Below are 14,981 nucleotides of genomic sequence, written 5' to 3'. Positions count from 1 at the left end.
GTCATTTTACATTAAGTACTGACAGACAATTTAATTACTCAGATATCTTTCTGTATTATATAAACAACAACAAACAAAAAAACTTCCTTAAAAAGTCACATTGTATTAAAGAGTTTGGAAAGTTTATCAATCAACTACTTTTGCTAAAGGAGAAAGAACTTTTATCAGTGGAAGAACATCAATTCCTCAAAACTACAGGGACTGTTTTCAGAGTCATATTTGATGGCTTGCAAATCATTTGAAATGAAATTGCAAAGGAATAAAGGGCTTCAAAAGTTTAATGTGATATGACAGGATGGGTTATGGTGCTCACTGAGGTTTAATTGTCACTTGCACAAGGATCCTGTTGTGTATCCTTGTTGATAGGGTAATTTATACTGTTTAAGCTTCACCTTTTCAAAAATCTGTAAAATAGGAATGCCTGTAAGTATAAGAGAGCTTTTGTAATGAATTCTCAGGCCTGCATTAGCAAGGGGAAACAATCACTTGTTAAATGAAAGAATGATTAGCCATAGGTATTTTTTTCTTTTATAGTTAAAACTGAATGAGATTCTTTTAACATAAGTGTGTATTCATTTTAATTAATAGATGGGACATTGTTTTGACATTATAAGACTATTTTAAAAGACTATTTCTTTATTATTTACAGTCTCATTGGGAAATCTGGTATTACTAGAATAAATAAACTCACTGCATACTGTATTGCTATACCAATTATTACTGCCATGGCTGTTCTAAGAAGGTAAAGACTGAACACTGTGAAGTTGGTTAAGGAACACAGAGGTAGGTAGGCAGGCTTTGAACTGGTCCTTTCAGTTTTGACCATTTGGACTGGTGAAGCAGAGGAAAGAAAGCAATACAAGATGATGCTTGGAGTCTGATCTTGCCTTTCCTGCCATGGTCTGGTTAATAAGAATGGCCAATGAAGTCTAGGATCTCCAAAGTGTAGAAACAGCACAGTGGCTGGAAAGGCTAGAGTGCCCAAGTACTCATTTTAGAAACACAAGAAGGGAGCTCCCTGGAGGATGAAAGCTCAGATTCTGAGTTCCTATTCTGTTGAGGATTATCTCCATTCAGAGTCTAGCTCAGCTACCTAATAATTGTGGCCTCTAGCATCTCACCAGCTCCTCTAAACTTCAGCTTCTTCTGGTATAGAGTGATCACAGGGTTGATATGAGGATTTAATGAGATTGCATATGTAAAGCACTGTGTTGAATAAAGCCAGCACTCCACAAAAATTTCAGTAATTGCTCTTATGTGGGCAGGCCATGTCACATTCCATTTGTTCCAACAGCAGAAACTCTATTTCAATCATTTCCAAATAAATATAGGCACTAAATAATTTCTATCTTAACTTCATTTAGTTCTTCTTTTGCCTCATGCATGGCTGATATACATTAGCAGACAGTTATGTTGGATTACACCTTGTCTGTGAAGACTGGTCTGTGAATGTTGTATACTCCACAATGCGACAGTCTGAGAGATCCGTGACCTTTGTGGCCTTTGAGTTACCTGGCTCTCTTTACCAAGACCACACAAGAGGAGTTGTCTCTTTCTTTACTTGCCTCTTTGCACTGTTTCTTTCATTCCTTCTGATGACACCCAACACAATACTGGGAATGCCAAGTAGGTGACACTGCCCACCTCTGTTTTTATGATTCTGCAAGAGATCTGGCTCTATTACCAGGGACTCTCCCTGCTTTAGGCATTACACTGCCATTCTCGCTCTGCTTCCCCAGGCCTTCATGTGGGAGGCCTTACTCTTCGCTGCCACTTCGCAGTTCCAGGAAGAAGTAAGAGTGTGGTCCCTGGAGTGAAGATTCTGCTGTCCTTCATCCCTGGATATGGCCTAGCTTGGGGCACATTCAAATCTTACTATGTTCTTTCCCAGGAATTCTATTCCCTTGCCCAAACCCAGAAGATTATAGCCATAAAGGGTAAGGGTACAGTAAAGAATGTTTCCTCAGCGAGCCTTTTACCTCCACCTGTTTCACTTCTAGACTTTGACTATTTTTTACATGACAACTAAAAGTTTTTACTGTTCTCTTTTTACTATGCATCCTTTACACACCTCTGCTCCCTTGCACCTTGCTTTGTAGTACACTGCCATGAAACTGTAAACTCCAGAAATCAGGTTTTCTCAGCAATGTCATCAAGCCCCTTTCTGTTATGTAATTGGTGGCTGAGTCTCTGACACATCTTTTGGGTGCCATGTTTTCTTTCTTCATAGGGCTTCACATTTGGCAAAGCTGGAGAGATTCTCACCAGGCGGCTCCGGTACCTGGTCTTCAGGTCCATGCTGAGACAGGTATGTTGGTAAGGGTTGAGTCCTGGGATGTGCAGGACTGCAAGGTGCCTAGATATGTGGGCATAGGAGCTCAGTCCGGTTACCTAGGCTCAGATCCTATACAGCATTAGTTGTCCCTGAGTCTCATCCCAGAGGTGGGGCAGAACCATCACCAGGTGTATTCTGGGACCTCTGTGAGTTCAGCCTGATTGCTTGTTCAATTCTTTTTAGGTTCTACTAAGTCTTTTGTGCTTTAAATTTTTCAATCTTAAACATCAGGTTCACTTCTTACCTACTTTTTGCCTGTATCAGAAATGACAGTCCCTCTCTAAAAACCTTGAGAACTTCCCTCACTCTGTTTAGCAGTCCATCCTCAACTCAATCCAGTAGGTTCACCTCATGTAGCCAGAGTCATTCTTGTGAAATTTATCTGAAACCACATCTTTCTGCCCCAAACTGCTAGGGATAAAGTCTGGAATATCCCTCAGGATATTTCAAAATCTTTTCAGCTGTAGAAATACCAGCACATTGTGCCCCTGCCATCCATCTTTCTGATCTCATCTCTAAAAGTTCATCTTTTTCCCGTGCAGTATATTTCCCGTATGGTAACTTACAACATAAATACGAGAAAGTCGTGACAGCCACGTGAGAACAGAAATCTGTTCAGAGGAAGAAACATTTTCACAAGTGCATTCAGTTTCTTTTGAGGCCAGCAGCATCTGCAAGACTCCCTTACTGGTAGATGAACACAGCAAGTGTGCTTTGCCTTAGGATCTTCCTTCCTGCAGATATTCTCATTTATTCCTTTAGGTGTCTGCTCAAGTGTCCCCTCACAGTGACCTCTCTGTCTCCGTCCCTCTTTCTAAAACAGCATGTTCTCTCACTTCTGTATTCTTTGCAGTGCTCTATTTTTCTTTGTCACATTTCTGCCTCTAGAGCCTAGCCATTGCTGGTACTGTCCATAATTTTGTCTAACGCTTAAAAATCATCCTTGGGAAAAAGGTAGTTGAAGTTTTTCTTTTGTTTTGCGAATTGCATGATCTATTTTTCTGTTTTGTACATAAAGATCCTTCCTTGTTTTGTTTTTCAGCTTTAATTGAGTTTATTGGTACGTTTTAGGGATACAGTACAGTTACCTTCATTGTTGGGATCTTGTACCTCTACATGACAAGTCTTGAGACCCTTCCTTCTTTATGAAACATCTCATCCTGAAAACTAAATGAAGGGCCATTTAGAACTGACCGGTTACTTGATTCCTGGAGCCAAGAGGCTCATACACAGAACTGTAAGGTAATAAAATATCTTTTCTACCACAGGATGTGAGCTGGTTTGACAACCCTAAAAACACTACTGGAGCGCTGACTACCAGACTTGCCAACGATGCCTCTCAAGTGAAAGGGGTATGTGCCTCATTTCTGTTTGGGACTGATGTACTTGGCCATTTTGCCCCCAGCATCTGATTATGGATTTTAGTTACTATCATCATTAAGGAAAGGTTAAGGAAAAAGGATTTGGATGTACCAGTTCCCCATAATGAATATATTTATTTTGTATTGTAAACATATGCTCATAAAAAAGATTTATAAATAAGTAAAAAAGACATCAAACCCCAAAATATATGTTCCATACAAAAATGTTCACAGTTTAAATGTTGTTTACTAAATAGTGTAACTTGTAACATGTCTTTTGCTATTGGTACGTTATTAACGCTATTAACAAGATGAATGCAGAAAAACAGGTGTTTAATAAAAATTATTTTCAGAATATCGTTCAGGATCAGCCTATGTTAGAGCTCAGTCAACAGAAAATTATAACTGCTACTAAAAAAATGGATGTGTGGTTGCTGTCATAAAGTTTAGGGATATTGCAGTTCAGAAGAAAGGGAAAAATATTCCTAAATAGGTTGAAACAGTTGAAAAGCATACTAAAAAAATAAAGGAAGGGTAGTGGGAATAACTTTAAACTGTCAAATCACCAGGTTTGTACACTAATTGAAGTAGCTTAGTCCTGCTAAACATAAACCAGAAGAAAATGTAAGTCAGGGACTCTTTCATTTTATTTTAATATGTGGTCTAGAGTTTTTCAGAAAAATAAAGAAATACAGAAATTAAAAATAACAAGGTATTTTGAAAACTTTTCTCTGAGAGGTGGTTGAGGGAATACTGAAGTGAAATACTCATAATTTCAAAACAGAAGTTCAGAAAATAAGCCTTTTCTCCTAGTGAACACAAGCATTTTATAATTGGAGTTGAAGGGCTAGGATGGCGTTCTGAGGAGTAAACAAACATCAAAAGAGGAAGAAACAGAGACAGGTAACTGCTCCTCAGAGTTGTGCAGACTTCTACTCTGTGTGAGGGACAATGAGAGGGCTTGAACATAAAGAACAGTCCTCAGTGCTCTAAATCAGACAGCCTTGGGGCTTCACCCTCCATGCAGCATGGAGCCCTGAGTCTTTAAGTACCACTTTACCGTATGCTAAGAGGATTTTGTCATCTCTGATCCATCCCACTGATCTCTGGGGTCTGTGCCAGCCATCTGAAGCTGGATATCTGGTGTCTGCAAGGTGATGTGCCAGGGCAGCTCCTGTTGCAAACTGGGGAATGTTCTGGGTGCCTCTCTCAGCAGGCAGTGGATGTGGGAAGTGAATTACAAGGACTTACAGGTCCTGACAACAGGAGCCACAGACTTCATCCTTGTGCTGCAGACTCTGTTTGGGTTGCATCATTGGAGCTTCACATAGAAAATGTGCAGGACAGAGGTGGATTTGAAGATCCCTCTGCTGTGTGACTTTGCCAAATTTTGCATGCATTCCTTTAACATATAGTTAATGATGGCATCAGATAAAAGTGTAATGTACTTTTATGTTAGCTCCTTCTGCCCTAGTATTATACTCTCCTTTGTAATTTAGTGTATATGAAGGTTAGTGGGAGTTGTAGGGTCTTTGCCCAGCTAAATATAAGTCTAGTGGTCGTATTAGAAACATTAAGTCAACATGGGGTCTGTAGGACGGTATAAAGGTTTCTGTCCCAAAATTCAGAGTGAGGAGCTACGGTAATTAATGGGTGTGTTTGCTCGGAATAGCATGAGGGCACTGAGTATTTCCTGGGCAGTGGAAATGTGTTGCCCTGAATTCCACATGACAAACTGAATGGGCTTTGTGTGTTGCCCACAGGTGGCAGTTGCTAAATGCTTCTGAAAGCTCTGGTCAAGCTCTTGCCAACATTCAAATTGAAAATCAGACACCAGCTCAATAGAAGTTACATTTCATAAGTGCCAACTCTATTATTTTCCTAAATAAAATTAAAGTTAAAAATAAGTATTTAAAATAGGCCTAGATATACTTTGGGAATTTCTGTCGTTCCCATTTTAGTATAACTGTCACTCTTTTATTTATTTATTTTTTTTGTAATTTGCAGAACTTGCTTTTGTGACCATCCTATGATTAAGATGTTCTTCCTATTTTAAAAATTGGAAAAAATATAGAAGTATGTAATTAAACTCCGGATTGTTGATCTTTTACTTTCGGTATTTGTTCAGAAGTCCTGTTTATCTTCATTTAAAAAACATACTAAAACTACTAATGTAAATCTAATAGACTTTTAAGAAAGCAAATTGTCATGTCCCTTAAGAATACATAAACATTTCAAATACAATATATTTTAAATACAGTATAAAATGTGGCTCTAATTTTTTTCATTTTCCAGGCAATAGGTTCCCGGCTTGCTATAATTACCCAGAATATAGCAAATCTTGGGACTGGAATTATTATTTCCTTCATCTATGGCTGGCAATTAACACTTTTACTTTTAGCCATTGTACCCATCATTGCAATAGCAGGATTTGTTCAAATGAGAATGTTTTCTGGACAAGCACTCAAAGATAAGAAAGAACTGGAACATTCTGGGAAGGTGAGTCAACAGAAATAAATTCGAATAAGTCCTTCTTCTTTATTTCCTATGACTTAATGACCCTCTGATAATTGCTATAACCATTCCTCAAAGCAGTATTTCTGACATGTATTCTATGAATTAGAAGCTGAAGAAAAGTAGCACACACACCCTTAGCTCCAAGTACCCCTTGACTTGAGTGGTCTTTCTGGTTTCAGGCCACTCTCTTCACCTTCTTCTCTTTTCCTCTGCTTCTTTGTCAGTTCTTTCCTTTTTGCCCTTCTTTCCCTTATTATCTCCTCACCTCATTCTTTTTCTTCCCCTCTTACTTCTTTTACGCATGCTTAAGTCTATTTCTTCATTGAAAAAAGGGCCCATTTTATTACCCCTAATAGAGAGAGATTCAATATTGAGAAGTTTTCAGGGTGTCTTATATGGTTAAAACATTTACCATTTTTTGTCTAAGTCTCCTCTCTTCATCCTAATTCTGTTTCTCCTCCACTTAGTACTTTTCTCAGAGCTTGCTTATGTGATTTTCCCCTATTATTTAACAAATACTTCTATGACCCTTCAGTGTATCTTGGCATATGCTTTACTCCTTACCACAACATTGTGAGGTAAATTCTGTGATCATCTTATTGTTTAGTTGAGTCTCAAACACAGGCAGGCAGTGCCACCAGAGCCTGAGAGCTGAGAGCTGGTAATTTTGGGAGTCAGGATTCGAACTCAGACAGTTGCACTCTTGTGGGCAGAAAACAGAAGAGATACCCTGATGGCAGAATGTGCTCTGGTATCACATGGCAGAAATGAGAGGTCAGATCAGGCCTGACCTCAAAACTAGTCCTGATGTCTAGACAGGGAAACATCTACTGATGGATATTCTGGTTGCCCAGGAGTCAAGGATGGATGCAGGAAGGTGAAGTGGCTCTGGATTTCAGCAGGCCCAGGTGCCTGGGGTGCTTTGTCATACACCTGACCCTTGTGGTCTGGCTGTGGTCCACCCCAGGTAACACTGGCCCAGCCAGGGCTTATACCCTGTTTAACTATTTAATTGCTGTCATTAAAATTTCAATACCCTGATAACTGTTTAATTATGTACTTTGCTTTTTTTTTTCTTCCTAATGGTCTTGACATTTTCCCTGAGGAAACAGTGGCAAAATGTAGGATAAAATTTGTCAAAACAGAACAAAAGCATTACTATTTAGTCATGTCACTAGTGACACATTTAAAATATCTTAGGGAAGAGTCATAGACTGTTTATAAGAAAATGGCCGATCCTAAGCTAATTTGTGGCCAACCAAGTTTAGCATTTTGAAGTGGTGCACTAGGTGTGAGACTCTTAGAGTTCTGTCAGCAAGACTGAGGGAAGAGGTGAAGATGGATATGGATACGTGTGAATATGGCAGCTTTCCTGAGGAATCAGGAATGTGACAATTGCTCTATTTCAGTGGTAGCTCCTGAGAGGAAGAAAGGTGTGGAGGGAAAGTGGTGGTTGTAGAACCAGCCAGTCCACATAATATCGAAAATCAATCTCCACATAATTGCAGTTTCCAAGTTTCCTTTATTATTTAGTATATGTCTCATCCTGGGCACTACAAATGTTATCTTATTTAATGCTCCCAGTGGTCCTACTACATTGTCCCTGTTGAAGAGGAATAAAGCCCAACGTGCAGAGAGATCAAAATCATAAAGACACTGTCTCCCAACTGATCTTCATCTGATCTACTCCTTATATCCCTGCCCACATATATTCTCTGTTCCTCTCACAAAAGCCCTCCAATCTCTTACAGTACAAATCAGATAACACTAACCTCTAATTTAAACACTCCTGTTGCTCTGGTTATAGAATCCATCCCCTCATGACCTCGGTGACCTCGACTTGTACCACATTCTCCTGTATCCACACTGCTCTGGCCTCCCATGTCCAAGCTCATGTCCTCTCGATTACCTTTGCAGAGGGACCTTTTCTGACACTTGAATTAGTTCATTTCTCAGCTTTTGACTTTTTTTCCTATTTCTTTGTTTATTGAATAATGATATGCTATCTCCCCTGCTTAAATACCAGCTACACTGAGGCCAAGACTGCCTTTGTTGAATTTCCCTTAAGGAGAAATAACAGGCTTGGGAATCTATAACAAGTCAGTGAGATGTTAGAGTCTACTTTTTCCCCAAATTTGTGCAATCACAACCTCTTCATGACCTCTACATTGTCTGTTATTTATGTATGTAGTTTTCTATCACATTATTGTGGACTAAAGAGGACTTGTATAAAATAGGTGCTTTTTTCTCTTTCATAGTCAAAGCCGTAATCAACTTTCAATATTAATAGTGATAATCAAACTCCAGCTTATTTGAGAGTAGAAAGAGAAGTATGTGGAGGTCTGTTCATTTTTTATGTCTAGAAAGATACATATATTTTCTGTTTTGCAAAAGTGTTCAGCAGACATGGCCATCTGAGGGAAACAATAGTATTTATTCCCTGTACTTAAGGTTACCTTTCTTCTTTTATTACTGAGTTTTTATTTACAACCCTGGAAACCCAAAGGGAGAGAAACTGAAAACATTTCTTTCAAATTCAGGAATAAAATGAGGACCTACTCTGGTACTCTCTCACCACTCCTATTCAATATATTACTTGAAATTTTAACCACAGCAATTAGACAAAGACATAAAAGAGATACAAATCAGAAAGGTAAAATTCAAATCATTCTTATTTGAAAATGATACGATCCTATATTTAGAAGGACTCCACAGAAAGGCTTTTAGAGCTGATTTAGCAAAGTAGTAGGATACATAAGCAACATTAAAAAGTCAGCATGTTTTTTATGTAACAATAATGAAACAGCCAATGAAAACATCAAGACAGCTTTTTTTAAAAGCTAGTAGACAACCTAATTAATGAAGTGAGACACCTCTACATGAAAACTGCAGAGCACTGATTAAAGAAGGCACTCCTAAATTCATGAGTTGACAGAATTAATATGGTTAAAATGGCCATATTATAGAAGGCTATCTACAGATTCAAAGTGGTCTCCATCAAAATCCAATTTTTCACAGAACTACAAAAAATAATTCAAAAACTTTTGTAGAAACACAAAAGATCCAGAATAGCCAGAGAAAGACTGGAGACAGCACAACTGCAAAATATGTCTCAGAGTCATAGTAACAAAAACAGCAAAGGAGTGGCAAAAAACTAGACACATAGACCAATAGAAGGCACAATAAAAACAAGCTCAGAGTCATCTGTTACTTACCAAAGAGACAGAAGTCACACCTTGAAGAAAAAGCCTCTAGGAAAGGAAGGGAATGGAATTAGTATGAGAAAATGAAAAAATGGAAACAAAGTCTTTGTAAATAGGGAGGTGTGGAGGGGTTGGAGAGAGAGCAGGGGACTGGGGAAATGAATAAGAACCAAGACAGATTATGTAAAGGTACAAATTTCCAGTGATTCTATTGTCATTATATTGCATACCTAAAATGTACCACTAAAATTATTTTTTTAAAAAAGAATATTGAAACCATATCCTGATCTCTCACCCTGTACAAAAATAAGTTCAAAATGAAACAAAAGACCTAGGTATAGTGCCTGAAAATTTGAAACTTTTAGAAGAAAACATAAGGGAAACATTTGAAATTGTAACCACAGGCAAAGATACCTTGAGCAGGACCTCGGCAGCTCAGGAAATAATAGCAAGAATCAACAAATCAGACTACATCAAGTTAAATAGCTTATATACAGCAAAAGAAAAAATCAACAGAGTGGAGATACAGCCTGCAGAATGGGAGAAAAACCTTACTCTAGTGATAGAGGATCAATAGCTAAATCTTACTCTGGTGATAAAGGCTCAATAGCTACAATAAAGAATACAAAAAGATTAACAGAAGAACAAAGAGCCCAACCAACAAATGGGTAAATGAACTGAACAAAAAATGTCTCAAAAAAAAAGAAGTAAAAATGAACAGTAAGTACAAGAAAATAATGTTCAACTACATTTAAATTCAATTTCTTCCCAAATTGTCATATAAAGTACAACAATCAGCAAATACCAAGAAGGATGCAGGGAAAAAGGAATGTTTATACACTATTGGTAGAACTATAAATTAGTACAGCAACTACAAAACTCAGTATGGGGCTTTCTTAAACATTAGAACTACCGTGACTCTGCTATACTACTCCATGGTATATAGCTGAGGAAATTAAGTAGCATAGGGATGCCTGCATACCCATTTTTTTTTTTGCAAAACAGCTCACAATAGTTAAGATATGGAACCATTCTTGTACTACCAGTGGATAGTTGGATAAAGAAAACACAGTATATACACCCAGTGGAGTATTATCCATAAAGAAGAATGAAATTATATAAATTACAGGAAAATTGGTAGAACTGGATATCAACATGTTAGGAAAAATATTTCAGCCTCTAAAAGACAATTACCATGTTTTCCCTATGTGGAATCTAAAAAAGAATGTCATGAAAGCAGGAGTGCTAATGTCAAAGGTAATGAAGAGATGGTTATGATTAAAATATTTATATACAGTACATGTATGAAAATATCACTTTGAAACTATATTTTATAAAATTAATATGCACTAATAACACACTTTTAAAAGATCTGGAGTAAATAAAACTGAGAATGCACAGTGCTAATTAGGGCTTTTTCTAGTTGCTTCTTTGTGTATCAAAATAAAGTGTTTTATTCGCCAAGCAAGGAGTGTGACTCAAACTGATTTTTACTTGTCTCTGTACACACAGAAAAGCAAGGACATTTAGGAACTCATTGGAAACAAGACACACCTGCCTTAGAAAATGATGCACAGAAAATATTTCTTAAAACTATTACACTGAAATTTACAGTGAAATCTTTTTTAAAGCAGACATTACTAGGTAGGTTGCTAATGATAGTACTAACCAATAAAAAAAATTTTGTTTGGGCCGGGAATTTAGCTCAGCGGTTCAGTGGCCTGCCTTGCAAGAACAAGGACCTGAGTTCAATCCCTGGTACCCCCCCCAAAAAAATTTTTGTTTGTTTAAACTCACAATTAAAAATATTTTCTAATATTTCTAGTATTTTCTTTGGGGAGTTTGAGTGAAGGTAGGTTTTTTTGTACCTTTAGGCTATTCTAAAATGAGCATTTATTATTTTTAAAATGTATAAAACCAGTTATAAAATATTTTAACCTAGACAGTCTGAAAACTTTCCTGCCATTCTCAGTAGTTTACGGTAAATGTAATTCCTGCTTGGATCAAACAGTAGTATGTTAATTTAATTTTTGAAAGAAGTTTTTGTTGTTAAAAATTCATTATTAATTTTTTATAATAGCTTTTTGTGGAAATTTCAAAATTGACTCAATGCATTATGAAATATTTGCTGTTATCTTTTAAGTTGGATAATGTGTGTGGGAGGCAATGAAGAATAAGCAAGATTCCATGTTTATGATGGTCGTTGCTCTCTCCATGCCCATCTACTCAGATTCCAAAAAACAATAAAGGGCATTTGTCTCCCAATGAAATAGCACTGTAGGAAATAACATGCGATTAGGACACACCAGAATGACAGGAACTTCTGGAAAAAATTGATAATAAATTCCAATAGTCCTTAAAAATTATTTATTTGACCCAGCAATCTCACAGTTAAGAACTTGTCTTAAGAAAGTCATTCAGTATGGACAAATATTTGTCTACAAAGATATTTATCACAACATTTTTATAGTAAGGAAAAAATTGAAAACATTGAGCAAAAAATAAGAAATACTGGCTGAGATGTTATGTGGCCATTGAAATCCCATTATTAATATAGATGTAATGACTTTGGAAATAGTTTTGATTTTAAGGTAAAACATAGTGACAAAATACAAAGAAGATGTGGTTTGTCTATAAAATGGAATATTACTCAGCCATAAAGAATGAGAAATTAGATTCATTCATAGGAAAATGGATACATATTGAGGATATACTCCTAAGTGAAATAAATAAGTCACACATGTGTAAATACCGAATAGTTTCTCTGGTGTGAATAAACTGTAATAGTACATAAGATCCTAATGAGGTGACTGATATTGTGAAATGGGAAGAAAAGGTCTAAAGGTGTAGGGAAGGTGGGGTGGGTAGGGGAAGGGTAATAAGGGAAAAGAAAAAATGTGAGAAAATGAAAAGATGGAAATAAAGTGTTTGTAAATGGGGAGGGGAGGAGGGGTGAAGGGAGGGCAGGGACAGGGGAAAAAATGAGAACCAAGACCTGTCATGTAGAGGTACAAGATCCTAACAATGAAAGTAACTGTACTCTATCCCTAAAATGTACCAATAAACTTAATTTAAAAAAAAAACAAAAAAAATCAAAAAAAAAAGATGTAAACCACAGAGCCGGGCATGGTGGCACATGCCCATAATTCCAGCACTTGGGAGGCTGAGGCAGGAGGATTGCTTTGAGTTTGAGACCATTCTGGGCTACACAGTGAGTTCCAGGGCAGTCTGAACTACCCTGTCTCATATATATATATGGATGGATGTAAGCTGGGCACATTACCTTTAATACCAGCTACTCTGGATGCTGGGATCCTAGTTGGAAGCTATCCTGGACAAGCTAGTGAAACACCATCTCAAAATGAAGAAAAACTGTTGCTGTTGTAGTTAACTGGTAGACTGCTTATCTAGCATGCATGAAGCCCTCGGTTCATCTCCCCCCACCCAAATGTATCTGCTTAGAAAGAACATAAACTAATGTATAAGAGGCACCAATGTGAAATTTTGTGTTACCTTTTTATCATTTCAACACTTCATTTCCCAAATAGTATTGAGTTGTGAGGAATGGCAGTTATAAAGAAAAAAATACAATCACATTTTTATAAACATAAAATAACTGTTACAGTTTAAATCTAAACATCGATGAAGCAAGAGGACTGCAAATGATGTACCATTCTGAATCCTCAGGTTAATTTTGTAAAGCTGAATACAAATATATGGCTTTGGACAGCCTGCTTTCAACCCTTCAAACTTAATCATTTTCTTTGCAGAGGGGAAGATTCAATTGGTTTGTATTCCTTCCAAATACAAAACTTAATTTGGTAAATTATTTAATGCCTTCTTCCGTGGAGAAGATGCTCAAATAATAAATAATATAATGAAAAATGAATTTTGTTAGCCTATTTTGCAGAATTCAAGTTTATTGCTCCCCTAGTCACTTCCTGACTGGTGATCTCTGTTACAGATCGCTACTGAAGCAATAGAAAACTTCCGAACTGTTGTTTCTTTGACCCGGGAACAGAAATTTGAAGATATGTATGCACAAAGTTTGCAGGTACCATACAGGTAATAACAATTGAAGAGTGGAAGAAGAATGTGAAGAGTTTTCAATCATTGGATTTGTTTTTGGAAGGATTACTTTGCAAGGCAGGTAGGGCACTAGTGAAGATAGTACTAGAAGGGAACCAACTGGAAAGGACTAGGAATTAATTGCACAAGAGAGAAGACGTGAGACCCAAGCTAAGCCAGGCACATCTCTAAGGTAGATGGTGGAACACTGGGTAACATGGCCAACAGTTGGGGAAAGGATCAGGAGAGTGGCTCTGTTGTTCATGTGGATAACGACCTTAGGATTTGCTCTCATTTGGGATGTGAGCCATTTTGTATCGTGCAAACTGAACTGTCAGTACACGTGGAGTGGGTGATGTTGCCGGAGTGCACTCTTCATAATCTTCTTTACTTCTCCCCCAGCAGAGACCATGTGTCCTTCCTTCAACACAGTCACTCCGGTGAGAACTCTGATGTGTGGCATAAACATGAGCAAGCCCAACCCTTGAGTCTGTTTCCTCTCTATTTTACTAGAGCGTAACTTCATCAATGGGTCTTCAGAAGTTCTAGTGATAGTAGGGTTTTTTTTTTTTCCTGAAGTTTCCATCTGAAATTCTGCTGCATGTCAGAGATGAAGGTGATGGAAGAGATGATTTGGTGGAAGCAGGAGATCCAGAAGGCTGCCTACTCACCAGCCTGCTGCTACCCATACAACCATTTCACTGAGTTGCATATTCCTCAATTTAAAAAAAAAACAAACCTTCCCTAACTCCCCTAGAGACTAAATTCTTTCTTTGTTTCCATAACATGGTATTCATAAGGTACCTCCACTTCATAGATAATTATACAGTTCTGCTCCTAGATCTGTAAAGGCAGGAACTTACTACTGTGTCACTCAGCATGGCCCCGTTCCTCCATTTTGCTCAGTTTTCATGTGTTGTGTAGATCTGTGTGGAATGAGTGTTGACAATGCATAATACATTGCTTGTATGTCCAGTTGTTGAAAAAAGAGAGGGGGGCTTTCATTTGCTACTTCATAACAGGCTATGCATAGAATTCATAGGTTTAGTTTATCATTACATCAACACATTGAGGTCTAGTTAATCCTTCATTAAAGATGAACACAGGAAGAGTCGGAAATGAGTGACACAACTCAGTTTGTTCAACTAGAAGTAAAATGAGGATCACATTTATTCTTTGGAAGTAAAATCAATTTTTGTCTATCACAATTCTGTACCCTACTGCCAACCTATGAAAATTTACATTTTAAGGACTGAGAAATGAAAGCAGAGTAAGTTTTCAAATGTCTTTTTTTTTTTTTTGGCAGAAACTCTTTGAAGAAAGCACAGATCTTTGGAATCACATTTTCCTTCACTCAGGCCATGATGGCTTTTTCCTATGCTGCTTGTTTCCGATTTGGTGCCTACTTGATAGCACAAGGGCTCATGGTGTATGAAAATGTCTTATTGTAAGTATTGGGTTAATACTGACAATTTACTCTTAAAAAGTAAGCCTGGG

The 14,981-nt window shown here is 37.4% G+C and overlaps 1 protein-coding gene across 2 annotated transcripts in view; it reads left to right on the top strand.

Moving 5' to 3' along the window:
* LOC104856648 (ATP-dependent translocase ABCB1) overlaps positions 1-14,981 on the top strand; it is a 73,825-nt gene that overhangs the window by 43,777 nt on the left and 15,067 nt on the right. For both annotated transcript variants that reach the window (XM_010616145.3, XM_010616144.3), the window contains 5 exons: positions 2,231-2,308; positions 3,604-3,687; positions 5,992-6,195; positions 13,381-13,481; positions 14,791-14,931. In XM_010616145.3, the coding sequence (XP_010614447.1) occupies positions 2,231-2,308; positions 3,604-3,687; positions 5,992-6,195; positions 13,381-13,481; positions 14,791-14,931 (608 nt within the window). The remainder of the gene's footprint in view (positions 1-2,230; positions 2,309-3,603; positions 3,688-5,991; positions 6,196-13,380; positions 13,482-14,790; positions 14,932-14,981) is intronic.

Source organism: Fukomys damarensis, unplaced genomic scaffold (assembly GCF_012274545.1).
Source record: "Fukomys damarensis isolate Sample0158 unplaced genomic scaffold, DMR_v1.0_HiC HiC_scaffold_16, whole genome shotgun sequence".
Taxonomy (NCBI): Eukaryota; Metazoa; Chordata; class Mammalia; order Rodentia; family Bathyergidae; genus Fukomys; species Fukomys damarensis.
The sequence above is the reverse complement of the archived record's forward strand: the minus strand, read 5'-3'. Positions and strand labels throughout refer to the sequence as shown.